Genomic DNA, 27874 nt, shown 5'->3' with positions numbered 1-27874 from the left:
AAACTCACACCTACGGGTAAGGTAGAGTAGTCAATTAACCTAATGTGCATATTTTTGGGATTGTGGGAGGAAGCCAGAGTACCCAGAGAAAACCCACGCAGGCACAGGGAGAACATGCAAACTCCACATAGAAGGGCCCAGACCGGGATTTGAACCTGGGACCCTCTTGCTATGATGTGACAGCACTAACCACTGCACCACCGTGCCGCCCTACTGAGGAAATCCTTCATAAAAAATGTTTTGACCACCATGAATTTGATGCAAAGAAACCTGAACCAAAATGATCCAATCATTTGCAAATACATGCATCAATGACTGGAGGAAGCTTCATTACATTTGACACAAATGTCCACTTGCACTCAAGGATGGGCTGAATTCTTAAATATTTGGTTGTCCAAGGACAAGCTCGCTAAGAGTTTGGAAGACATGTTTTTTTTTTGGGGGGGGGGGGGGGGGGGGGCAAAAGAATCCATCCACTAATTTAGACAAATTTCACATAAATGTCTCATAGGATGTAATGCTGAAGTGATGACATATTCAAAAAGTCAACAGTGGTCTTCATTGTGACATCATAATGTTCTGCTATTATGGCCATGATTCAGCACTCATAACTCAGTAACGGAAAAGGGAGTGTGTGAGTGGATTTCATATTTGGTCAGATGTTGGATTCGTATCCTCCTTGAAATTGTGCTGATTGTATAGGTATTCCACGCTGTCAAGTTGAAGACGTGTGTGAAACATCCATGTTTTAGAATTTCTTTGTGGCAGCATCCAAATTTGAAGCATTGTAGTCTACCGCAAGTTTGTTGGTTTTGCTGATATTGAACTTCAGTTGCGGCACGGTGGTGCAGTGGTTAGCACTGTCGCCTCATAGCAAGAGGGTTCAGGTTCGAATCCCGGTCTGGGCCCTTCTATGTGGAGTTTGCATGTTCTCCCTGTGCCTGCGTGGGTTTTCTCCGGGTTCTCCGGCTTCCTCCCACAATACCAAAAACATGCACATTAGGTTAATTGGCTACTCTACATTGCCCCTAGGTGTGAGCGTGAGAGTGTGTGGTTGTCTGTCTTTGTGTGTTGGCCCTGCGATTGACTGGCGACCAGTCCAGGGTGTACCCCGCCTCTCGCCCGTAGTCAGCTGGGATAGGCTCCAGCTCCCCCGTGACCCTGACGGATAAGCGGTATAGAAAATGGATGGATGGATGGATGAACTTCAGTTGATTGTTGTTGCATCATGAGATGAAGCCCTTTCTCAGACCTCTGCACAAAAGATTTTTAATGAAAAAGCCATGAAAACCCAGAGAACACCATCACATGTGCATATTTTCTGATATGTGTTACTGATATTATTATGAAATTTCTAGAAAAACCAATTCATTATTTAAATTTGTGAATAAATTCATTACAAATCCTTGTGATCATATTATTGTGTTTTTTTTTTTTTTTATTGACTTCCAATTTAAACAACAGACAAATATTTAAAATGGAAATGATTCACTCTACTGAAATCAGACACAGTGTTGCAAATGCCACCAACAATACAGTAAAACAAAATTGTATGACAACATTTGAATAAAAGTTCACAGTAACTCAACTGTCAAATTTTATGTCAAAAAATCGCTGGACATAAAATGTCTCTTGGGTTAATATACTGTGTATGTCCAAATGTTTATATTAGTGTAGTGTTATAAAATACAGAACATGTATACTATCACATTTGCTAGCTCTAGAGATGTGTATCATGCAAAAAGTCACCACCAAACATTATACTCCTCTGATGATGCTGACCAACCCTACTGGCTCATGGACTACAGTGTGTACTAATCAAAGCAATGTAATCACATCTTAAAAACAAACTGGCCACCATGTGAGAACGATAGTTTTAATTTGTCAAATCTAAGGATTGGTTGTTCACAAAGCCACAGAAAGCGTAGTATTTCAGCGCAAGAAAAAACTTGTCATCCCTGAGTCCATAAATAAGAGGACTCAGAGATCTTGGAACAAGATTAAACATGATATAATTAAAGTACCTGACATCAATGAATAACCTGAAATTGATTTTAAGTACAGCTGCTTCTATGAACGGGCACCACATCTGTGTGAGACACAGCAGCAGCTGGAATACATGAAGAATTACAGTTCTGAGCCCTTTCCATGTGGACTTTTTATTCTCACCTGATGCCGCTTTGGCCACTTTCATTATTTTAACATAACAGAATATAATAGTAATAAACATGATCAAGAAGTAAAACTCACTGATAGCTGACCTAAAATGACGCTGCCAGGTTTGATGGGTGAAAACATCTGCAGTGCAGACATTGTTTTGTCTGAAAACGCTGAGGGTGGCAGTTGAAAAGAAGATGGACAGAATAATAATGCAGGGTACAGAGCTGAGGCCATGAATGATAAGGATGCAGTACAGAGCGCTGCGTGTGGAGCACAGCTCTGCATGTCGGAGGGGCATGCAAATGGCCACGTAGCGCTCCAGGGTCATTGCTGTCAGAGTAACTGGTGTGACAAAAGTGTACACAGACAACATGATGAATATAATAAGGCACAGCCACATTTGAATGGTGTATTGAAAATTTACTAAAATTAGCAGGGTATTAGATATGAGTAAAAATGTACAGTCAGACAATAGTGTAATAGCAAATAAGATATACCGCATGGTTGTGTAGAAGTAATCCTTCATAAAAAAAGTTGTGACCAGCGTAAAGTTGATGCAAAGGAAAAGTGCCACCAAAACCTGAACAAAAATGACCCGATCATTGATCTTCTTAACCGAGGATCCACCGATCTGAGAGTTATTTGCCTCCATATGTTTCTGAATTATACAAAAGTTTTAGACAGTGCCTCAGTTTTGCTTTAGTTAAGTAACACAAACACAATACACATCAGTATAATGTTTGACAGAAACACATCAACAGGTTAAAGCACATGAAGCTGTCAGATTACCAAACCATCCCTGCTCCTGCTGAGCTCCATGCAGCCTTCTGACAGAGGACTGTGTATGAAGACTATAAAGAGGCTACTATAACACAAGGGGGGCTATCCTTGCTCACCACAATGTTGATATCAGTAGTTGTTGCTAACAACAAAGCTTAAATCCCATAGTAATTATGCCACAGTTACTCACTTTGTATGTTACAGAGATGTGTTTCATGAGGGTTTTGCAGGTTTAAGTACAAGGTTCGACTTTAGGGCCTGGTTATGTGTTGTATGACATGTTCTGAACCTCCGTACATAAAAGTGGGGTGGAAACACAGTGTCAACGGTGCACAAACTTTCCTGTATTTCTGTGTTGCATCCAAGAAAGCTAGAGAGAAGTCTGAAAAATCTAAACAGTTCTTCGATATAAATTAGATATGATTATTTTATCCTGCTCACATACTACTATGTATTGTATTTTTCACGTGAGTTTATTTGCAGAATATTACAAATAGTCTGTCAGAAACATCCATCTTGAACAGCAATCACCCAGTTGATCACCAAATTGATGCAGCTTGTAATTTAGACATCCAGAAGATTCAGTTTTTAGTTTCCATTATAAATATACAGTATATGTATGTCTTTCAGCTTCATTTTTGGTCTCTGTAAACTCCCAAGGGAAATATGGGGCCCTTTCTTGTCAAGCTGGCCACAAGACAAACAAAAGCACCTACTCTGCAACAGTTACGGCAAAAAGACATAATTCCCTTACACTGTGAGACATTAGGCAAACTTTACTTTATTATCCATTAAAGAGTACTGTACACAGTACACTGAATGGATGTTCTTATTGTCATTATCTTCATTACTGTTGTTACCCGCTTGTTAGCTCATGATCTTACACATAACAGAAAGTTTTGATACAGAGGTCAAAACCAACCTAAATCCGATCAAAAGCTGCACACAAGATAAACTATATGGACAATAACATACAGACAGGGGTTGTTTTTCAGGAGTTGTATTCAACCCCTGACGTCCAGTGAAAGGCAGCATACCAAGACATTCTGGACAATGCCATGCTTTCAACTTTGTGGCAACAGTCTGGGGAAGGCCCTTTTCTATTCCAGCATGACTGTGTCTCAGTGCACAAAGCAAAGCTCCATAAAGACATGGCTGGATGAGTTTGCTGTGGAAGACCCTGAAGTCCTGACCTCAACCCCACCCAACACCTTTCGGATGAACTAGAACAGAGATTGCGATCCAGGCCTTCTGGTCCAACATCAGTGTCTGATCTCACAAATGCTGTACTACATGAATGGGTAAAAATCCCCACAGGAACACACCAAAATCTTGCCAAGAGAGTAGAAGCTGCTCTAGCTGCAAAGGGGGGAGTGGGAGTGGGGGGAGTGTATTTAGAATGGGGTGTAATGGTGTCCCAATATTTTGTCTCTATAGTGTAAGTGAGATGTGGCAACTCATGTCTTTAAGGCTGTTCATTTAAATACTCAAGTATAAATATATGAAAACACACACACACAGAATAAAGTGAATTGATTCGGAACGCTTGTACGTATGACATATTTTATACTCATCTGTATGTCCTTACATGAGTTTATACTCAATGTAAAAGCACATCTAGGCAATTTTATTTTTAATTTTCAAAAGTTTTGTTTAATTGTTACACTTTGCAGCAAAGCTATTTGTTTGCACTCATTAACTTCTGATTGGTAACTTTGAGATATCATGGGAATATTACACTTGGTCTTGGCTTGTTTTTCATCATCTTGTTTTCTTCTGTGTAATAATGATGATTAGCCAGTTTTCTCCTGAGAAAAACAAAAGACTCCTGTGAAACTAATTAAAAGACTTAGAAAAAGGACATCATTAATTATTTAAAGATTGCGCTGTTGAGATTGACTCATGCTGACTCATGAACATGTCTCTCATAATCTATTTCTGTTAACACTTCAACATTGTTAGCAAAACTTTAATAATGCTTACTTTTATAATTTTATAGATTTACTTTTATTTTAATATTTAACATGATTCCTCGTGGCTGGCACAGTGGTGCAGTGGTGCACTGTCGCCTCACAGCAAGAGGGTTCCAGGTTCGAATCCTGGTCTGTGCCCTTCTGTGTGGAGTTTGCATGTTCTCCGTGTGCCTGTCTGTTTTCTGTTTTCTGCAGGTTCTCTGTTTTCCCCCCACAAGCCCAAAAGGGGCAGTCGGCATGCGGTTAGGGTGTCGGACCCGTAACCGGTGGATCGCTGGTTCGATTCCCCGTACCGGTGTCCATGGCTGAGGTACCCTTGAGCAAGGTACCTAACCCCCACTGCTCCCCGGGCGCTGCACGCGGTCGCTCACTGCCCCGGGTTTGCTGTGTGTGTGTGCACGTTAAATGCAGAGCACGAATTTCGTTGGAGTGAGTTCCCTCCAGTGACAAAATATGTCACTTTCATCTTCAAAAACATGCACATTAGATTAATGGATTAGGGTAGATTAGGTTAACTGGCTACTCTATGTTGCCCCTAGGTGTGAGTGTGTGGTTGTCTGTCTTTGTGTGTCAGCCCTGCGATTGACTGGCGACCAGTCCAGTCCTCTCACCCATAGTCAGCTGGGATGGGCTCCAGCCCCCCTCCAGCCCCCCTGCGACCCTGACAAATAAGTGGTATAGAAAACGGATGGACAATTCCTTGTCGCCGCCAAACGAGCAGGTACATTTAGGTAGCAGTGATCTTGATGCAGATGGCTCCGGCAAGAAAACATTGTCCATCTAGCAAGAAAAGCTGAACACGGTTGGACCATTACTACGGTACAGTGCAAAGCCAAAAACTCATAGCTTGTGTGTAAAACACAGATATACAACAATCAGCCGCAACGTTAACGCCAACGATAAGCGAAGTGAGCAACATCAATTATCTGTTTACAATGCAATGTTCCACAGCGAACTCTGTCTGTTCTGTCTGTCATGTGGATGTTGTTTGACACACACCACCCACCTAAACACTGCAGTCCAAATACACCCCACCAGGCCCCACCATCAATGAACAGGACCAAAAGGGTTCAACAAGCCACAAAATACCCCCAGAGATCTTGTGTCCTTTTCCCTGACAAGTCAGAGGCATTTTGGCAGCACAAAGGGCACCCACAAAATATTAAGCAGGTGATCAGTGTATATAGTGTATATATATATATATATATATAGACTTCCAGTTAGAGAATGGGCTGTGTGAAGAGGCTTTTACATCACAACAAATTGTTAAATGTGCTGCAAACACATACAAATGTGAAAGTAAGGCTGAGGGCCCTATTTACACATCCTAACACACAGTCCAGGCTCATCACACTGAAATTGTTTTGAGAAAAGCAAAGACAGAATGGCAATATTATAAGCTCAAAGTTTCTTCTGACCTGTCAAGTTTACCAGTTTTAATTTTTAAATATTTGTTACAGAGACAATAAAGCACACATGGAAATATTTAAAATTACCGAAACCAGCCTCTCTAAAAGCTTCTCAATGTGGATTCAGATGACATTAAAGCCAATCCTTGCATGACCAGTATGTAACAAGCAGAATGTACGCATGTTGCCAAGCCACTGATGCTGCACGTCTAAATAATATGTCTAAATATAATTATTTTTTCCTGAGCGTTTTACTGTTTTTATCATGCCACTTTTATCATGCAATCAGTAATTTGACCCTGATGGCCTGATTGAAGCACACTTATTGCTAAAGAGTGATAGCACAAGTGAAGGAATAGTAATGACACCGTGGTGAGTAAGTCTCATGGTATTATTCTGGGATGTTCTGGTCATTCCTATAAAGGCTGTTGTACACAGCCTTCTCTCCGTAGGCTACACAGAGATGAGCTGAAGACTGTGTGGGTAACGCATGCACTTAAACATATATCTTATGACTTAAAAGAACCTTGACAATGTGTGTGGCTGTCAGTGAAATAGCTTCTAATCTTATTTCAACATTATCAATTGATCATCAGTTTTGGTCATGCTTAAATATTCCGACTGAAATGTAAACAGTATGGCTGATAACAACATCTCAGTTACTGCTGGTGAGTTCTCACAGCAACAGATGAATGATAAGGCCATAATAGTGCAGATCCTGGTGGTAGTTTTCCTCTGCATCAACTTTTTGCTCATTGTGACTTTTATTTCAAAAGATGTCTTCTATACAACCATGCGCTACATCTTATTTGCTGTTACACTACTGTCTGATAGCATAATATTAATCGTGTCAGATGTCCTGCTAATTTTGATCTATTTCCATGTCACTATGCAAGTTGGCTTGTGTGTTTTTGTCTATATATTGTTGGTGCTATGCACTTTTGTCACACCAGTTACTCTGACAGCAATGACCCTGGAGCGCTACGTGGCCATTTGCATGCCCCTCCGACATGCAGAGCTGTGCTCCACACGCAACGCTCTGTACTGCATCCTCATCATTCACGGCATCAGCTCTGTACCCTGCATTATTATTCTGTCCATCTTCTTTTCCTTGACCTCCAATACTTTGTATACACAGCACAGGATATGCTCTATGAACATGTTTGTCTTTCTACGATGGCAGGATCATGTTAAATTAGGTGTATACCAGTGCTATTTCTTAATCATGATAATCACCATCATTTTCTCTTATGTGAACATAATGAAAGTGGCCAAAGCAACATCAGGAGAAAATAAAAAGTCTTCCTGGAAAGGAATCAGAACAGTAATTCTTCATGCTTTCCAGCTGCTGCTCTGTCTCATCCAGCTGTGGTGCCCATTTGTAGAAACTGCTGTGCTTCAAATTGATTTTACATTATATAGTCACGTAAGGTACTTTAACTACTTAACATTTAATCTAGCTCCTAGATGTCTGAGTCCTCTCATTTATGGCCTCAGGGATGAAAAGTTTTTTCTTGCATTAAAATACACCATCCCATTTCGACTTCATTGTGCAAAAAACAATGTGTAGAATGGTTTTGTTTGACAAGACGGCATCATGATGTGTTGCTTTCATTTTAAATGCATGCAAATATATTTGTTTGTGCTTGTGTGTCAAATAACAAGAGTGGGAAAAAATCATTTCTCTAAGGGGATTAATAATGCCTTCTTTTTCTTCTTTTTCTTGTGCAACATGAACCTTTGCACAAATGCTATTGTTGTTTCTGCGTGGCTTCATTATTGTAGTAGATGGACTGCGGATTTGACAACCCTACCAGTTGTATTTGCAATAAATCCTTGCAGAACAATGTGATGTTTAATAAACATTATCATACTTGATATTCAAGGGTCCACACCAGTAGCTTGAAAAATAGCTCATAATAAGATAGTTTGTCTCTCTAACATCACCCAGTATCACAGAGAAAAGTTCCAGCAGTTGCATTACACATCTTTTGAACCTTCTTCCCAAAATAAAAAACACAAAAAAAAACAAAAAAAACAAAAGGCAGACACAATGTGACAATGACTGATTCAGAATCCTTAAACTCAATAAAACACTCATCTGGCTCAACAATACCTCAAGTCTTTAAGTGTGGGTCCACAAATGGGTCTCTGGTAAGAGTATTTTGTGAGTTAGCCCTCAAACTAAGTAACATAAATATCTAATTGCACAGCTGGTGTGATTTGCACTTGTTTTGATGAATTTTTTATGAACGCCCTCAATTATCTGTGATTGTATTCAATAGCCAGTAAGATCATCATGTCTCTTCTGCATTGGAAGACATAGAACCGAAAATCATATTTGCTCTACAATTAAAAGTCTTAAAGTAAAATTAGGGGAATATTACCTAACAGACTCGGATATGTATTTTGTGGTCAGAGCAGCCCTTGAGAAAAAACTTTTTAATTGAATTGTCAGACAGGCATAGGACAACCCAATTTTACCCTAACCGTAGGCTATTTATCCTCATCGCTGCGTTTCCAATTGTTTTGACATGTGTGATTGTGTATGTGTTTTCATGGGATACAAACCACTCGTGAAGTCCATATCTCACCAAAAGTCTTTTCATCTCCACACCAAAGGTCACGCTTCCACAGACAGATACTGTGTTCAAGAAGTGGAACTTCACAGGCCAATCATTTGGGAGTCTGTGTGTGCGTTTGTGTGCACATGGGAGAAAGGAGAGACATAGCGTGCATGGCAAGGAAATGCAGTTGTGAGAGAATAACTTTTTAAACAGCCAAGCTTAAAAAAAAAATTAAACTCAATATGTGGCAGTCAGTGTTGATATTGTGGGGCGCCGCAACATATTAGTCAGTGTATGGGAAACACTGCATTATGGCTAAAGGTAGACCTCTAAAGTGGGCCAATTAATCAGCACCAGTATGCCATTTTGCCAAACTATTGATATCAGTGGAACTTGACTCTGATAGTGGCCAATGGCTGCGTCAGCGTCAGCGTCTCAACTGGAATTACTGAACTGGAGGGAAAATAATCTTTCAAAATTTGTAAACAGTTAGTTTGACCAATTACATGTTCCTCATGTATTATTAACTCTGAGTTGCCTTTTCAGTTTCAGTTACTGTGACACACCTCTTTACTACTGGGCTTGGCCCCTTACTTCCAGTGAAGGGAAATCTTTATACTTCAGCATACCAAGAAATTTTGGACAATGCTATGCTTCCAATGTTGTGACAACAGTTTGGGGAAGGTTCTTTTCTATTCCGTTATGACTGTGCCCCAGTACACAAAGCAAAGCTCCATAAAGACATGGCTGGATGAGTTTGCTGTTGAGGAACTTGATCGGCCCACACACAAAAATAAAAATGTCTGCTACTCCAGATTGAGAGGGTTAGTGTTTCAAAAGCTCTACTAGATAACTTAAGAGTCACACATGGACTATTTACCTGCATGTGTTGGTCCAGTAAAGGTTCTGAACCATACTCTCAAAGTGTCTTTATTGTCTGTAAAAGAACCCAGTACATCATCATCAGGATACTGTATGTTCATGTTAATTTGTGACCTTCAGGACAGAGACTGTACAACAGTCTAACCCAAGCTAACTGTGGCTTGTTTACAGCAACCCAGATAGTCTCTGGGAGATGAGAAGAAAGTGGCAATGATGACGACATCATTGTTAATTTTAGTTAATGTAATTGTCTCTTACTCTGCTTGTACTCCAGTAAGCCCTATAAAGTCAGGCTTCACTCAGAATGCTTTGGCTTTGAACACACGGCTTTGGAAATGTGTGTCAAGATGCTGCGGATGAACATCAGGGATGCTTTGGTCTTGTTGTGATAAGAATCTCATTTTCCTTCAACAGACTCATTCAATACATGGCTGACAATTCATCGGATGGTGGTGAGGTAGTGTTGAGCCAGAATAATAACCGGATTATTATTGTCCAGGTTGTGATACTGATTTTTCTTAGCACTGATTTGTTACTCATTGTGACATTTTTCAAAAAGGAATGCTTCCACACAACTGCACGCTACATCTTATTTGCTGTTACACTACTGTCTGATAGCATGTTTTTACTTCTATCTGATATCCTTCTTCTCATGATCTATTTTCACTTTACAATTCAAGTTTGGTTGTGTATCATTATCTCAACTGTTACAGCTCTGAATGTGATAGCCACACCAGTTACTCTGACAGCAATGACCCTGGAGCGCTACGTGGCCATTTGCATGCCCCTCCGACATGCAGAGCTGTGCTCCACACGCAGTACTCTGTACTGCATCCACATCATTCACGGCATCAGCTCTGTACCCTGCATTGCTGTTCTCTCCGCTTTCTTTGCATCAGCCTCTCGTAGCATGTACAGACAATACATGATATGCACTGTGGAAATATTTGTTTTGAAGGAATGGCAGAGTCACGTTAGATCAGCTTTACAACAGTTTTACTTCTTCATCATGTGCATCATCATTATATTCTGTTATATTCAAATAATGAAAGTAGCCAAAGCAGCATCAGGAGAGAATAAACAATCTTCAAGTAAAGGACTCAAAACAGTAGTTCTTCATGCTATCCAGCTACTGCTCTGCGTCATCCGTTTGTGGTGCCCATTCATAGAAGCAGCTGTGCTTCAGGTCAGTGTTAGGTTATTTATTGATGTTAGGTACTTTAACTACATAATGTTTACTCTTGGTCCAAAATGTCTCAGTCCTCTCATTTATGGCCTCAGAGATGAGACATTTTTTCATGCACTGAAAAACAATGTTCTATTTGGCTTGTCCAAAAGAGCTATTTGATAAATTGTTTTCTAACAAGAAACTAAACAGTGCACAAATTAATGTCTGCAATTCATTTTACATGAGCGTTTCGAAAGTACTTGACTTCTAACTAGCTTATTGTTAAGTATGACTGTGACTGCACTGCTTTTCAAGCAACAATTCGAACTCAGCAAATTTCTGTATTCTTACATCATTGTTCATTTGGGGAGACAACATTAAAACTGATTACCGGCTCGTGCAGCACCCAAACGGAGCACAGATATGACAGGAGTGTAAAAAAAATAAACAACTGCTATGCCTTATTGTTGGTATCTGTGCTATTAATATTTATCTTAATCATGAAGATTTTGCAAAAAATAGAGAAAAATGAAAAAGTATATAGAAACACCACACACACACACACAGTGAATGACACCAACTTTTCTGTTTTCAATGGCCTCCAAATTGAGGACTTGAGGAAAAAACGCTGTTATAACTTGTATGGTTGGCACTAACAATGGCACATTGCATAGTCATCATGCTTTACGTACTGTTGAAAAGAGTCATTAATCTTCAGCATCAAACCCATCATGTTGTGAAGTGGTAGGTGTCAGTGGTCAGCAATAAGTCTTGTTCTGACTAATTTTACTTTGCATGACAAACAAAAACAAGGACCCACCAACACATGAAACCAAATGCATGGATTTGTTTTATTTTTTGCTGTTCAGTGACAACAAGAAAACAATAGTTTTATAAAAGAAAATTGTTTGTTACAGTAAAACATACGATATACAGCGTTATGATCTGATGTTAGATAATTCCAAATACCATACAATAAATAGTCTTAAATAATGATTTATGCAGTAGTAAAGAATAGCAAATAGTTACAATTCATTTCATTCCACTTTCAAATTCTATTTGCAAATAAGAAAAAATCTTACAGGCTCAAAAAGGAAATGATATAATCAGGTAACAAAAGCTATAAAGCTCAAAACTTTCTAAGGTGAAAGCATACTTCTTTTTCTTTTTTTTACATTCTTCTAATATCTGTGCCAATTTGTCTTAATCCTCTCGTAGATAAGCCTCATGCAGCTCACGCTCTTTGCTATCTTCTCGAAATGCAGCATATTCTGCCATCCTTTGGATCTCTTCCACTTTAGTCTCCACTTTAGCCAACTTCTTATATGAATCCACTGACAGTTTCTGGGCCTTTTCCACCTGCGACTGTGCCACCTGAATGTTTGTCCTCACTATGATGGATGCCTGTTCAACTCCTGGAAACACACAAAGACTCAGTCTGTAAAATTGTTGAGAAGGTTAAAGTGTTGACACCAGCTTAAGTTCAAGCACAACCTGAAGACCTGAAGAAGACGGACACAATTTTCATATTATGCACAACCGAGAGACATCTTCCCAGAAACAAACAGCAGATGCATCCTCATCATTCTCAGCCTCAGCTCTGAACCCTGCATTATTATTCTGTCCATCTTGCCTTGGCCTCCAATACCAAACTCTTTGTGCTCACTGTGATCATTATTATCGGTTTACTTTTTTCTGATTGTTAATGTTACATTGATTACCTTCAATCAATATGTGCTTCAATGTATAATATGTGAGGGCTTTTAATCAAGAAAATGCATGAATATTTTAACATTAAATCTGTGTTATGCATTAACGCACATGTATAGGTCCTGCTTGTGCCTGTGTGTCAATAACAAGAGTGGGAAAAAATAATTTCTCTGAGGGGATTAATAAAGCATGCCTTCTTTTTCTTGTGCAACATGACGCTTTGCACAAATGCAATTGTTATTTCTGCGTGGCTGATATTATTGTAGTAGATGAACTGCAGATTTGACAACCCTACCAGTTGTGTTTGCAATAAATCCTTGCAGAACAATGTGATGTTTAATAAACATTCTCATACTTGATATTCAAGGTTCCACATCAGCAGCTTGAGAAATAGCTCATAATAAGATAGTTTGTCTCTCTGACATCACCCAGTATCAAAGAGAAATGTTCCTATTGCATTAAATTGAAATTTCGTCTGAAAAAAACCCCCAAAAAACCAAAAAAAAAGGCAGACACAATGTGACAATGACTTATTCAGTATCCATAAACTCAATAAAACACCATCTGGTTCAGCAATATCTCAATTCTTTAAGTGTGGGTTCACAAACGGGCCTCTGGTAAGAGTATTTTGCCAGTTAGCCCTCAAACTAAGTAACATAAATACCTATTTGCACAGCTGGTATGATTTGCACTTCAAGTCAAATAGGTTTTACTGTCGTCTCAGCCACATACAAGTACACAGTGAGATGAAGTAACGTTTCCCCATGAACAATTTGTTGCTACATCTAACACTTTAGAAAGACAGTGAGACAGGACAAGACAGAAGCTATGCACAATCTATAATCTAAATATACACATTTAGGACACGAAAACAGGACAAGACTAGTAACAGAACTGTTTTGCTTTTTTAGGGGGGGGGGGTTGTAGATATAGTAAGTTTACAATTGAAGAGTAGTTGTAGTGTATATAAATATATAACTAGCAGCAGAATATACAAACAGCAGCAGAGAGTATATATAAATAGCAACACAGATGAATATGTTATATGCATAGTATATGAAATATATGTAAAGTATATATAAATATATAGATAGCAGCAGAGAGAAAGTGCAGTTGTGCTTTTAAGGTGCATTGCACAACTTAAGTCAGGAGTTATTCAGCAGTTTGATTGTCTGGGGGAAGAAGCTTTTCCACATTCTGGATGTGCGGGCAGTGATGCTGTGGTACCTTCTTCCTGATGGCAGTAAGGAGAAGAGTGCATGGGAGGGATCTGTGGTATCCCTGCTAATGCTCGTGGCTTTGTGCAGACACCACGTGTTGGAAAGGTCCGTGAGAGGGGGAAAAGAGCCCCCAGTGATTTTTTCTGTCGTCCTCACAATTGGCTGCAGGGCCTTTCGGTCTGCAGCAGTGCAGTTGCAAAACCATGCTGTGATGGCGCTGCAGAGGATGCTTTAAGTAGTCCCCCTATAGAATGTTGTTGGGGCAGGGGTTGGGAAATGGGCTTTCCTCAGCTTCTGCAGAAAGTACACATGCTGCTGGGCTTTCTGAGTGATGTGTGTGGTGTTCAGAATCAATGTGAGTTTGTCTGTGATGTGTACTCCCAGACACTTATGAGGATGAACTGTTTTGTGAAGGCCCTCAATTTAACTGTGATTGAATCCCATAGCCAATAATATCATCATGTCTGTTCTGCCATAATATGGCTAAAGGTAGACCTCTACAGTGGGCCAATTAATCAGAACCAGTATGCCATTTTGCCAAAGTATTGATATCAGTGGAACTTGACTCTGATAGTCGCCAATGGCTGCGTCAACTTCTCAACGGGAATTACTGAATTGGAGAGAAAATAATCAGTTAGTTTCACCAATTACATGTTCCTCATTGATTATTAACTATGCATTGCCCCTTCAGTTTCAGTTACTGGGACACACCTCTTTATTACTGGGCTTGGCCCCTTACTTCCAGTGAAGGGAAATCTTTGTACTTCAGGATACCAAGACATTCTGGACAATGCTATGCTTCCAAGGTTCCAAATTCCTTTGAGGGAGGCCATTTTCTATTCCGTTATGACTGTGCCCCAGTACACAAAGCAAAGCTCCATAAAGACATGGTTGGATGAGTTTGCTGTTGAGGAACTTGACAGACCCACCCATTTGAACAACTTTGGGACGAACTAGAAAGTAGATTGCGAGCCAGGTCTTTTCATCCGACATCAGTGCCTGACCTCACTCTTGATCTACTCCATGAATGGATAAAAATTCACCACAAACACTCCAGAAAGTCGTCCCAGAAGAGTGGAAGCTGCCATAGCCACAAGAGGGGGGCGACTCTACTCTGAAGTCTGTCCCACTACTTTTGTCTATATAGTGTATTAGGTATTTATTACTTTGACTTACAGTTCCAGTTCAACAGTTATCCAGTTTCTAAAAAAGTTTTATTCTGCCAGTGTTGAATTGCTTATGCAGAGATTGGGGGAGTGAGCGACATTGACCAACTGATTGGCTATCTACTTTGTCTTTGAAAATCCAGTATCAGTCCCTTGCTTTGGTCCTCGCTGTAACACCTGTTGCCTCGCTCACCTCAGAGACTGAGGAACGTCTCACAGACAGAGGTTAAAATATAAATGTCTGCTACTCCAGATTGAGAGGGTTAATCTTTCCAGATCTATGTAACTATAAGACATACAAAACTCTAAAATATATTTTTTCTGAACTCGAAACCTACATATGTGGATAAACAAATCTGTCAGCAGCCATGCCTCCTAAAGGATGTCTGCTCTCTATCTGAGAGTGCATGTGGGTCAGATGTTGTCTACTGTTAGAGCAGGCATTCCTGCCCAGATGAGATGTGGTCTGTTGATGAAGTCTGGCTCTGTTTCTGGGTAAAAAGCTCTACTAAATAACTTAAGAGTCACACATGGACTATTTACCTGCATGTGCTGATCCAGTAAAGGTTCTGAGCCATACTCTCAAAGTGTCTTTGTTGTCTGTAGAAGAACCCAGTACATCACCATCAAGATACTGTATGTTCATGTTAATTTGTGACCTTCAGGACAGAGACTGTACAACAGTCTAACCCAAGCTAACTGTGGCTTGTTTACAGCAACCCAGATGGCCTCTGGGGGATGAGGAGAAAGTGGAAATGATGACAACATGGTGAATTAATTTTAATTGTCTCTAACTCTGCTTGTATTCCAATCAATGCTATAAAGTCAGGCTTCACTCAGAATGCTTTGGCTTTGAACACACGGCTTTGGAAATGTGTGTTAAGATGCTGTGGATGAACATCAGGGATGCTTTGGTCTTGTGCTAAGAATCTCATTTTCTTTCAACAGACTCATTTAATACATGGCTGACAATTCATCGGATGGTGGCCAGGTAGTGTTGAGCCAGAAGAATGACCGGATTATTATTGTCCAGATTGTGATACTGATTTTTCTTACCATTGATTTGTTGCTCATTGTGACATTTTTCAAAAAGGAATGCTTCCACACAACTGCACGCTACATCTTATTTGCTGTTACACTACTATATGATAGCATGTTTTTACTTCTATCTGATATCATCATTCTCATGGCCTATTTTGAATTTACAATTCAAGTCTGGTTGTGTATCATTATCTGCACTATGGCAGTTCTAAATGTGATGGTCACACCAGTTACTCTGACAGCAATGACCCTGGAGCGCTACGTGGCCATTTGCATGCCCCTCCGACATGCAGAGCTGTGCTCCACACGCAGTACTCTGTGCTGCATCCACATCATTCACGGCATCAGCTCTGTACCCTGCATTGCTGTTCTCTCCACTTTCTTTGCATCAGCCTCTCGTAGCATGTACAGACAATACATGATATGCTCTGTGGAAATATTTGTTTTGAAGGAATGGCAGAGTCACGTTAGATCAGCTTTACAACAGTTTTACTTCTTGATCATGTGCATCATCATTATATTCTGTTATATTCAAATAATGAAAGTAGCCAAAGCAGCGTCAGGAGAGAATAAACAATCTTCAAGTAAAGGACTCAAAACAGTAATTCTTCATGCTATCCAGCTACTGTTCTGTGTCATCCGTTTGTGGTGCCCATTCATAGAAGCAGCTGTGCTTCAGGTCAGTGTTAGGTTATTTATTGATGTTAGGTACTTTAACTATATAATGTTTTCGCTTGGTCCAAAATGTCTCAGTCCTCTCATTTATGGCCTCAGAGATGAGACATTTTTTCATGCACTGAAAAACAATGTCCTATTTGGCTTGTTCAAGAGAGATATTTGATGAATTGTTTTCTAACAAGAAACTAAACAGTACACAAATTAATGTCTGCAATTCATTTTACATGAGCATTTCGAGAGTACTTGACTTCTAACTAGCTTATTGTTAAGCCTGACTGTGACTGCACTGCTTTTTAAACAAAAAATCAAACTCAGCAGATTTTTGTATTCTTACATCATTGTTCATTTGGGGAGACGACATTAAAACTGATTACCGACTTGTGTAGCACCCAAACGGAGCACAGATATGACAGGAGTGTATAAACAATAAACAACTGCTATGCCTTATTGTTGGTATCTGTGCCATTAATATTTAACTTAATCATGAAGATTTTGCAAAGCATTTTGTACATGTCACAATGTTCGAAAAAGTATAGAGAAACATCACCACCACGCACACACACACATACACACACAGAGTGAATGACACCAACTTTTCTGTTTTCAATGGCCTCCAAATTGAGGACTTGAGGACAAAATGCTGTTATAACTTGTATGGCTGCAACTAACAATGGCACATTGCATAGTCATCATGCTTTATGTACCGTTAAAAAGAGTCATTAATCTTTAGCATCAAACCCATCATGTTGTGAAGTCGTAGGTGTCAGTGGTCAGCACTAAGTCTTGTTCTGACTAATTTTACTTTATATGGTAAACAACAGGTGCAGTGGTTAGTACTGTCGCCTCATAGCAAGAGGGTTCCAGGTTCGAATCCTGGTCTGGGCCCTTCTATGTGGAGTTTGCATGTTCTCCCTGTGCCTGCGTGGGTTTTCTCCGGGCACTCTGGCTTCTTCCCACAATACCAAAAACATGCACATTAGGTTAATTGGCTTCTCTACATTGCCCCTTGGTGTGAGTGTGAGAGTGTGTGGTTGTCTGTCTTTGTGTGTCAGCCCTGCAATTGACTGACGATTGACTTTTTGCTGTTGAGTGAAAACAAGAAAACAATAGTTTTATAGAAGAAAATTGTTTGTTACAGTAAAACACATGATATGCAGCGTTATGATCTGATGTTAGATAATTCCAAATACCATACAATATACGCTGGAGATTCAATAATCAAGTTCCAGAAGCTCCAAGCGCAGCAGACAAATGCTAATCAAATAAATAGTCTTAAATAATGATTTATGCAGTCGTAAATAATAGCAAATAGTTACAATTCATTTCATTCCACTTTCAAATTCTGATTGCAAATAAGAAAAAATCTTACAGGCTCAAAAAAGAAATGATATAATCAGGTAATAAAAGCTATAAAGCTCAAAACTTTCTAAGGTGAAAGCATACTTCTTTTTTTTTTTTTTACATTTTTCTATTATCTGTGCCAATTTGTCTTAATCCTCGCGTAGATTAGCCTCATGCAGCTCAGGCTCCTTGCTATCTTCTTGAAATGCAGCGTATTCTGCCATCCTTTGAATCTCTTCCACTTTAGTCTCAGCCAACTTCTTATATGCATCCACTGACAGTTTCTGGGCCTTTTCCACCTGCGACTGTGCCACCTGAATGTTTGTCCTCACTATGATGGATCTCTGTTCAGCTCCTGGAAACACACAAAGACTCAGTCTGTAAAATTGTTGAGAAGGTTAAAGTGTTGACACCAGCTTAAGTTCAAACACAACCTGAAGACGTCCTTATTTAAGGACGAAACAAAGTTAGTTTTTTTTCTTCATCAGTGATTTTCCCCGCTGTTACAGAGGGACACACAGTGATACGCCACATCGCCAAAGGAGCGAAAGAACAGATCACCATCACCCTGCTGAGGACAACGCGGTGAATGTTTAAATGGACTATTAATTTTCCAACTCCGAAGGACCGGAGCAACTCACAGTTAGAGGCTTATGTCTGGGCGGAGGCATTATTAAGGCAGACGCATTATTAAGGCAGAGATAGTGTAAAGTAGGGTTATTTACACACCATTTTCTGTAACTTATATGTGCTGCAATTATTTTATTTTTGTACCGGCATTACTAAGATAGAGTTGCTAACGCGTGACTCTCGCTTGTAAGTGCCATACTCATTTAATTGTTGTTACCGATCATCCAAATCCATCAGTTCCGTGAGCTCGCGCATCACCAGTTAAAAGACCGATATCTGAGCAGATAAACTCCGGTTTACTGACTCCGCTATTGTGTGGTGATAGAGTGAGACTCAAAAGAACTGAAGTGGTGATCTTTACTGGGTTCTTAATTCTTTAAGTTTCTCTTCTATCTTTATCTCTTTCTCATATTTTACATGGGCCTGAGTCTGAGCACGCCATCACGAATCTCCTCGCGAGACACGTGACGCTCGAGGATCTTTGCCTATGTAGTCTTTGTTTGCCACGTTAGCCACATTACGTGGGCGATCGCCATCTTGGCTGTGAGCCACACGTCCTGCATGCCACTCTATCGCCATCTTGGTCTTGCTGACGTCCCTCACGCAACGACCCTCCATCTTGGCTTAGAGGGACACGCCCCCCTGTGTCACCCCACCGCCATCTGGGTTCTTCCTGAGATGTCGCTCACGTGACTCCATCGCTATCTCTCTCTCTCTCACACACATACACGCGCACACACTCCTGTATATATGCACACCCATGTATAGATACACTCTTGCTGCTGTACCTGTGTTATCTTAGTTAATACTTAATGTGTGTTGGTAAACTTAGATTATAATAGTGTTTATTACAAAGTGATACTTATCTCTGGATGGTTGTTGCTGGTTAATAAATCTGGTCTCTGTTAAGGTTTAACCTGTCATTGTCTGTGGTTATTGCGAATGTACTTGTGATAACAGCTGGATTCATGACAGTCAGTGCTCGGATTCATCCTTTATAATTTTAAGATACTGTTATTTCCTATTTATTAATTTGACTATTGGTACGTGGTGACAGGGTGGTACCCCGATTTTACGTGTATAAAGCATACACTGATTTTGCTTTAATGATTATTCCCCATTGATTCTTCTGCCAATAACCAAATTTCTCCTACTAGTGCACAACATGTGTATCAATAACAAGAATGGGAAAAAATCATTTCTCTGAGGGGATTAATGAAGCATGCCTTCTTTTTCTTCTTTTTCTTGTGCAACATGACGCTTTGCAAAATTGCAATTGTTATTTCTGTGTGGCTGACATTATTGTAGTAGATGAACTGCAGATTTGACAACCCTACCAGTTGTGTTTGCAGTAAATCCTTGCAGAACAATGTGATGTTTAATAAACATTCTCATACTTGATATTCAAGGATCCACACCAGTAGCTTGAAAAATAGTTCATAATAAGATAGTTTGTCTCTCTAACATCACCCAGTGTCAAAGAGAAAAGTTCCAGTTGCATTAAATTGAAATTTATTCCAATAAAAATTAAAATAAAATAAAATATTAAAGGTAGACACAGCGTAACAATGTCTGTAAAAGAACCCAGTGCATCACCATCAGGATACTGTATGTTCATGTTGATCTGTGACCTTCAGGACAGAGACTGTACAACAGTCTAACCCAAGCTAACTGTGGCTTGTTTACAGCAACCCAGATAGCCTCTGGGAGATGAGGAGAAAGTGGCAATGATGACAACATGGTGAGTTAATTTTAATTGTCTCTTACTCTGCTTGTACTCCAGTCAGTCCTATAAAGTCAGGCTTCACTCTGGCTTTGAAGACACAGCTTTGGAAATGTGTGTCAAGATGCTGTGGATGAACATCAGGGATGCTTTGGTCTTGTTGTGATAAGAATGTCATTTTCTTTCAACAGACTCATTTAATACATGGCTGACAATTCATCGGATGGTGGTGAGGTAGTGTTGAACCAGAGGAATGACCGGAATGTTATTGTCCAGATTGTGATACTGATTTTTCTTAGCATTGATTTGTTACTCATTGTGACATTTTTCAAAAAGGAATGCTTCCACACAACTGCACGCTACATCTTATTTGCTGTTACACTACTGTCTGATAGCATGTTTTTACTTGTATCTGACATCCTTCTTCTCATGACCTATTTTGAATTTACAATTCAAGTTTGGTTGTGTATCATTATCTGCACTGTGGCATTTCTGAATGTGATAGTCACACCAGTTACTCTGACAGCAATGACCCTGGAGCGCTACGTGGCCATTTGCATGCCCCTCCGACATGCAGAGCTGTGCTCCACACGCAGTACTCTGCACTGCATCCACATCATTCACGGCATCAGCTCTGTACCCTGCATTGCTGTTCTCTCCACTTTCTTTGCATCAGCCTCTCGTAGCATGTACAGACAATACATGATATGCTCTGTGGAAATATTTGTTTTGAAAGAATGGCAGAGTCACATTAGATCAGCTTTACAACAATTTTACTTCTTCATCATGTGCATCATCATTATATTCTGTTATGTTCAAATAATGAAAGTAGCCAAAGCAGCGTCAGGAGAGAATAAACAATCTTCAAGTAAAGGACTCAAAACAGTAGTTCTTCATGCTATCCAGCTGCTGCTCTGTGTCATTCGTTTGTGGTGCCCATTCATAGAAGCAGCTGTGCTTCAGGTCAGTGTTAGGTTATTTATTGATGTTAGGTACTTTAACTATATAATGTTTACTCTTGGTCCAAAATGTCTAAGTCCTCTCATTTATGGCCTCAGAGATGAGACATTTTTTCATGCACTGAAAAACAATATCCTATTTGGTTTGTTGAAGAGAAATATTTGATAAATTGTTTTCTAACAAGAAACTAACCAGTGCGCAAATTAATGTCTGCAATTCATTTTACATGAGCGTTTCAAAAGTACTTGACTTCTAACTAGCTAATTGTTAAGTCTGACTGTGACTGCACTGCTTTTCAAGCAACAAGTCGAACTCAGCAGATTATTGTATTCTTACATCATTGTTCATTTGAGGAGACAACATTAAAACTGATTACCAGCTCGTGTAGCACCCAAACGGAGCACAGATATGACAGGAGTGTATAAACAATAAACAACTGCTATGCCTTGTTGTTGGTGTCTGTGCCATTAATATTTAAGTTAATCATGAAGATTTTGCAAAGCATTTTATTTTTGTCACAATGTCTGAAAAAGTATACACCACCACACACACACACACAGTGAATGACACCAACTTTTCTGTTTTCAGTGGCCTCCAAATTGAGGACTTGAGGACAAAATGCTGTTATAACTTGTATGGTTGACACTAACAATGGCACATTGCATAGTCATCATGCTTTATGTATCGTTAATCTTTAGCATTAAATCTTTAACATTAAATCTGGGTTATGCATTAATGCACATGCATAGGTCCTGCTTGTGCTTGTGTGTCAATAAGGGGATTAATAAAGCATGCCCTCTTTTTCTTGTGCAACATGATGCTTTGCACAAATGCAATTGTTATTTCTGCATGGCTGATATTATTGTAGTAGATGAACTGCAGATTTGACAACCCTACCAGTTGTGTTTGCAATAAATCCTTGCAGAACAATGTGATGTTTAGTAAATATATAATTAGCAGCAGAATATATAAACAGCAGCAGAGAGCATATATAAATAGCAACATCGATGAATATGTTACATGCATAGTGTATGCAATATATGTAAAGTATATGTAAATATATAGATAGCAGCAGAGAGAAAGTGCAGTTGTGCTTTTAAGGTGCATTGCACAACTTAAGTCAGGAGTTATTCAGCAGTTTGATTGCCTGGGGGAAGAAGCTTTTCCACATTCTGGATGTGCGGGCAGTGATGCTGTGGTACCTTCTTCCTGATGGCAGTAAGGAGAAGAGTGCATGGGAGGGATCTGTGGTATCCCTGCTAATGCTCGTGGCTTTGCACAGACACCAAGTGTTGGAAAGGTGAACTGTTTTGTGAAGACCCTCAATTTAACTGTGATTGCATCCCATAGCCAATAAGATTATCATGTCTGCTCTGCCATAATATGGCTAAAGGTAGACCTCTACAGTGGGCCAATTAATCAGTACCAGTATGCCATTTTGCCAAAGTATTGATATCAGTGGAACTTGACTCTGATAGTCGCCAATGGCTGCGTCAACTTCTCAACGGGAATTACTGAATTGGAGAGAAAATTATTGGTTAGTTTGACCAATTACATGTTCCTCATTGATTATTAACTATGCGTTGCCCCTTCAGTTTCAGTTACTGGGACACACCTCTTTATTACTGGGCTTGGCCCCTTACTTCCAGTGAAGGGAAATCTTTATACCTCAGGATACCAAGACATTCTGGACAATGCTATGCTTTCAAGGTTCCAAAGTTCCTTTGAGGGAGGCCATTTTCTATTCCGTTATGACTGTGCCCCAGTACACAAAGCAAAGCTCCATAAAGACATGGTTGGATGAGTTTGCTGTTGAGGAACTTGACAGGCCCACACAGAGCACTGGCCTCAACCCATTTGAACATTTATGGGATGATCTAGAAAGTAGATTGCGAGCCTGGCCTTTTCATCCGACATCAGTGCCTGACCTCACTATTGCTCTACTCCATGAATGGATAAAATTTCGCCACAAACACTCCAGAAAGCCGTCCCAGAAGAGTGGAAGCTGCCATAGCCGCAAGAGGGGGGCGACTCTACTCTGAAGTCTGTCCCACTATTTTTGTCTATATTGTGTATTAGGTATTTATTACTTTGACTTACAGTTCCAGTTCAACAGTTATCCAGTTTCTAAAAAAGTTTTATTCTGCCAGTGTTGAATTGCTTTTGCAGAGATTGGGGGAGTGAGCGACATTGACCAAACTGACTGACTATCTACTTTGTCTTTGAAAATCCAGTATCAGTCCATTACTTTGGTCCTTGCTGTAACACCTGTTGCCTCGCTCACCTCAGAGACTGAGGAACGTCTCACAGACAGAGGTTAAAATAAAAAAATCTGCTACTCCTGATTGAGAGGGTTAATGTTTCAGGGCCTATGTAACTATAAGACATACAAAACTCTAAAATATATTTTTTCTGAACTCGAAACCTACATATGTGGATAAACAAATCTGTCAGCAGCCATGCCTCCTAAAGGATGTCTGCTCTCTATCTGAGAGTGCATGTGGGTCAGATGTTGTCTACTGTTAGGGCAGGCATTGCTGCCCACATGAGATGTGGTCTGTTGATGATGTCTGGCTCTGTTTCTGGGTAAAAAGCTCTACTAAATAACTTAAGAGTCACACATGGACTATTTCCCTGCATGTGTTGGTCCAGTAAAGGTTCTGAGCCATACTCTCAAAGTGTCTTTGTTGTCTGTAAAAGAACCCAGTACATCACCATCAGGATACTGTATGTTCATGTTAATTTGTGACCTTCAGGACAGAGACTGTACAACAGTCTAACCCAAGCTAACTGTGGCTTGTTTACAGCAACCCAGATAGCCTCTGGGAGATGAGAAGAAAGTGGAAATGATGACAACATGGTGAGTTAATTTTAATTGTCTCTTACTCTGCTTGTAATCCAGTCAATCCAATAAAGTCAGGCTTCACTCAGAATGCTTTGGCTTTGAACACACAGCTTTGGAAATGTGTGTCAAGATGCTGTGGATGAACATCAGGGATGCTTTGGTCTTGTTGTGATAAGAATCTCATTTTCTTTCAACAGACTCATTTAATACATGGCTGACAATTCATCAGATGGTGGTGAGGTAGTGTTGAACCAGAGGAATGACCGGAATGTTATTGTCCAGATTGTGATACTGATTTTTCTTAGCACTGATTTGTTACTCATTGTGACATTTTTCAAAAAGGAATGCTTCCACACAACTGCACGCTACATCTTATTTGCTGTTACACTACTGTCTGATAGCATGTTTTTACTTCTATCTGATATCCTCCTTCTCATGAACTATTTAGAATTTACAGTTCAAGTTTGGTTGTGTATCATTATCTGCACTGTGGCATTTCTAAATGTGATAGTCACACCAGTTACTCTGACAGCAATGACCCTGGAGCGCTACGTGGCCATTTGCATGCCCCTCCGACATGCAGAGCTGTGCTCCACACGCAGTACTCTGTGCTGCATCCACATCATTCACGGCATCAGCTCTGTACCCTGCATTGCTGTTCTCTCCACTTTCTTTGCATCAGCCTCTCGTAGCATGTACAAACAATACATGATATGCACTGCGGAAACATTTGTTTTGAAGGAATGGCAGAGTCACATTAGATCAGCTTTACAACAGTTTTACTTCTTGATCATGTGCATCATCATTATATTCTGTTATATTCAAATAATGAAAGTAGCCAAAGCAGCGTCAGGAGAGAATAAACAATCTTCAAGTAAAGGACTCAAAACAGTAGTTCTTCATGCTATCCAGCTACTGCTCTGCGTCATCGGTTTGTGGTGCCCATTCATAGAAGCAGCTGTGCTTCAGGTCAGTGTTAGGTTATTTATTGATGTTAGGTACTTTAACTACATAATGTTTACTCTTGGTCCAAAATGTCTCAGTCCTCTCATTTATGGCCTCAGAGATGAGACATTTTTTCATGCACTGAAAAACAATGTCCTATTTGGCTTGTCCAAAAGAGCTATTTGATAAATTGTTTTCTAACAAGAAACTAAACAGTGCACAAATTAATATCTGCAATTCATTTTGCATGAGCATTTCAAAAGTACTTGACTTCTAACTAGCTTATTGTTAAGCCTGACTGTGACTGCTCTGCTTTTGAAACAAAAAATCAAACTCAGCAGATTTTTGTATTCTTACATCATTGTTCATTTGGGGAGACAACATTAAAACTGATTACCGGCTCATGTAGCACCCAAACGGAGCACAGATATGACAGGAGTGTATAAACAATAAACAACTGCTATGCCTTATTGTTGGTATCTGTGCCATTAATATTTAAGTTATTCATGAAGATTTTGTAAAAATATAGAAAAATGTAAAAGTATACAGAAACACCACACACACACACACACACAGTGAATGACACCAACTTTTCTGTTTTCAATGGCCTCCAAATTGAGGACTTGAGGACAAAATGCTGTTATAACTTGTATGCTTGGCACTAAAAATGGCACATTGCATAGTCATCATGCTTTACGTACTGTTAAAAAGAGTCATTAATCTTCAGCACCAAACCCATCATGTTGTGAAGTGGTAGGTGTCAGTGGTCAGCAATAAGTCTTGTTCTGACTAATTTTACTTTGCATGGCAAACAAAAACAAGGACCCACCAACACATGAAACCAAATGCATGGATTCGTTTTATTTTTTGCTGTTGAGTGAAAACAACAAAACAATAGTTTTATAAAAGAAAATTGTTTGTTACAGTAAAACATATGATATACAAGAGATAGATAATAGATAGATAGATAATTCCAAATACCATACAATATACGCTGGAGATTCAATAATCAAGTTCCAGAAGCTCCAAGCGCAGCAGACAACTGCTAATCAAATAAATAGTCTTAAATAATGATTTATGCAGTAGTAAAGAATAGCAAATAGTTACAATTCATTTCATTCCACTTTCAAATTCTGGTTGCAAATAAGAAAAAATCTTACAGGCTCAAAAAGGAAATGATATAATCAGGTAATAAAAGCTATAAAGCTCAAAACTTTCTAAGGTGAAAGCATACTTTTTTTTCTTTTTTTTACATTTTTCTATTATCTGTGCCAATTTGTCTTAATCCTCTTGTAGATAAGCCTCATGCAGCTCAGGCTCCTTGCTGTCTTCTCGAAATGCAGCGTAATCTGCCATCCTTTGAATCTCTTCCACTTTAGTCTCAGCCAACTTCTTACATGCATCCGCTGACCGTTTCCGGGCCTTTTCCACCTGCGACTGTGCCACCTGAATGTTTGTCCTCACTATGATGGATGCCTGTTCAGCTCCTGGAAACACACAAAGACTCAGTCTGTAAAATTGCTGAGAAGGTTAAAGTGTTGACACCAGTTTAAGTTCAAACACAACCTGAAGACCTGAAGAAGACGGACACAATTTTCATATTATGCACAACTGAGAGACATCTTCCCAGAAACAAACAGCAGATGCATTCTCATCATTCTCAGCCTCAGCTCTGAACCCTGCATTATTATTCTGTCCATCTTGCCTTGGCCTCCAATATCAAAGTCTTTGTGCTCACTGTGATCATTATTATCGGTTTACTTTTTTCTGATTGTTAATGTTACATTGATTACCTTCAATCAATATGTGCTTCAACGTATAATATGTGAGGGCTTTCAATCAAGAAAATTTGCATGAATATTTTAACATTAAATCTGTGTTATGCATTAACGCACGTGTATAGGTCCTGCTTGTGCCTGTGTGTCAATAACAAGAGTGGGAAAAAATAATTTCTCTGAGGGAATTAATAAAGCATGCCTTCTTTTTCTTGTGCAACATGACGCTTTGCACAAATGCAATTGTTATTTCTGCGTGGCTGATATTATTGTATTAGATGAACTGCAGATTTGACAACCCTACCAGTTTTGTTTGCAATAAATCCTTGCAGAACAATGTGATGTTTAATCAACATTCTCATACTTGATATTCAAGGATCCACACCAGTAGCTTGAGAAATAGCTCATAGTAAGATAGTTTGTCTCTCTCACATCACCCAGTATCAAAGAGAAAAGTTCTAGCAGTTGCATTAAATTGAAATTTCTTCCAAAAAAAAACAACAAAAAAACGGAAAAAAAAGGCAGACACAATGTGACAAAGACTGATTCAGCATCCATAAACTCAATAAAACACCATCGAGCTCAACAATACCTCAACTCTTTAAGTGTGGGTCCACAAACGGGCCTCTGGTAAGAGTATTTTGCCAGTTAGCCCTCAAACTAAGTAATATAAATAGCTATTTGCACAGCTGGTATGATTTGCACTTCAAGTCAAATGGGTTTTATTGTCATCTGAGTCATATACAAGTACACAGTGTGATGAAGTAACGTTTCCCCATGAACAATTTGTTGATACATCTAACACTTTAGAAAGACAGTGAGACAGGACAAGACAGAAGCTATGCACAATCTATAATCTAAATATACACATTTAGGACGCGAAGACAGGACAAGACTAGTA

General features: G+C 39.5%; 6 protein-coding genes across 6 annotated transcripts; 5 read left to right on the top strand and 1 right to left on the bottom strand.

The window, feature by feature from the left end:
• Window positions 1-1876: 1876 nt before the first annotated feature.
• On the bottom strand, window positions 1877-2812 carry LOC124059226 (odorant receptor 131-2-like). The gene has a single exon (XM_046389077.1). It carries the CDS (start codon window positions 2810-2812, stop codon window positions 1877-1879), a length of 936 nt encoding a protein of 311 aa, XP_046245033.1.
• A 4147-nt stretch (window positions 2813-6959) lies between these two features.
• LOC124059225 (odorant receptor 131-2-like) lies at window positions 6960-7892 on the top strand. Its single transcript, XM_046389076.1, has one exon. It carries the CDS (start codon window positions 6960-6962, stop codon window positions 7890-7892), a length of 933 nt encoding a protein of 310 aa, XP_046245032.1.
• Window positions 7893-9971: 2079 nt separating this feature from the next.
• On the top strand, window positions 9972-11119 carry LOC124059059 (odorant receptor 131-2-like). The gene has a single exon (XM_046388803.1). The coding sequence runs from the start codon at window positions 10199-10201 to the stop codon at window positions 11117-11119; it is 921 nt and encodes a 306-aa protein (XP_046244759.1). The 5' UTR covers window positions 9972-10198.
• Window positions 11120-15805: 4686 nt separating this feature from the next.
• Window positions 15806-16917, top strand: LOC124059023 (odorant receptor 131-2-like). Its single transcript, XM_046388729.1, has one exon. The coding sequence runs from the start codon at window positions 15997-15999 to the stop codon at window positions 16915-16917; it is 921 nt and encodes a 306-aa protein (XP_046244685.1). The 5' UTR covers window positions 15806-15996.
• Window positions 16918-20646: 3729 nt separating this feature from the next.
• On the top strand, window positions 20647-21573 carry LOC124058938 (odorant receptor 131-2-like). Its single transcript, XM_046388577.1, has one exon. It carries the CDS (start codon window positions 20653-20655, stop codon window positions 21571-21573), a length of 921 nt encoding a protein of 306 aa, XP_046244533.1. The 5' UTR covers window positions 20647-20652.
• A 2884-nt stretch (window positions 21574-24457) lies between these two features.
• Window positions 24458-25384, top strand: LOC124058936 (odorant receptor 131-2-like). Its single transcript, XM_046388575.1, has one exon. It carries the CDS (start codon window positions 24464-24466, stop codon window positions 25382-25384), a length of 921 nt encoding a protein of 306 aa, XP_046244531.1. The 5' UTR covers window positions 24458-24463.
• Window positions 25385-27874: the final 2490 nt, after the last annotated feature.

This window comes from Scatophagus argus, chromosome 5 (assembly GCF_020382885.2).
Source record: "Scatophagus argus isolate fScaArg1 chromosome 5, fScaArg1.pri, whole genome shotgun sequence".
Lineage (NCBI taxonomy): Eukaryota > Metazoa > Chordata > Actinopteri > Scatophagidae > Scatophagus > Scatophagus argus.
This window is presented reverse-complemented; position numbering and strand designations above follow the sequence as displayed.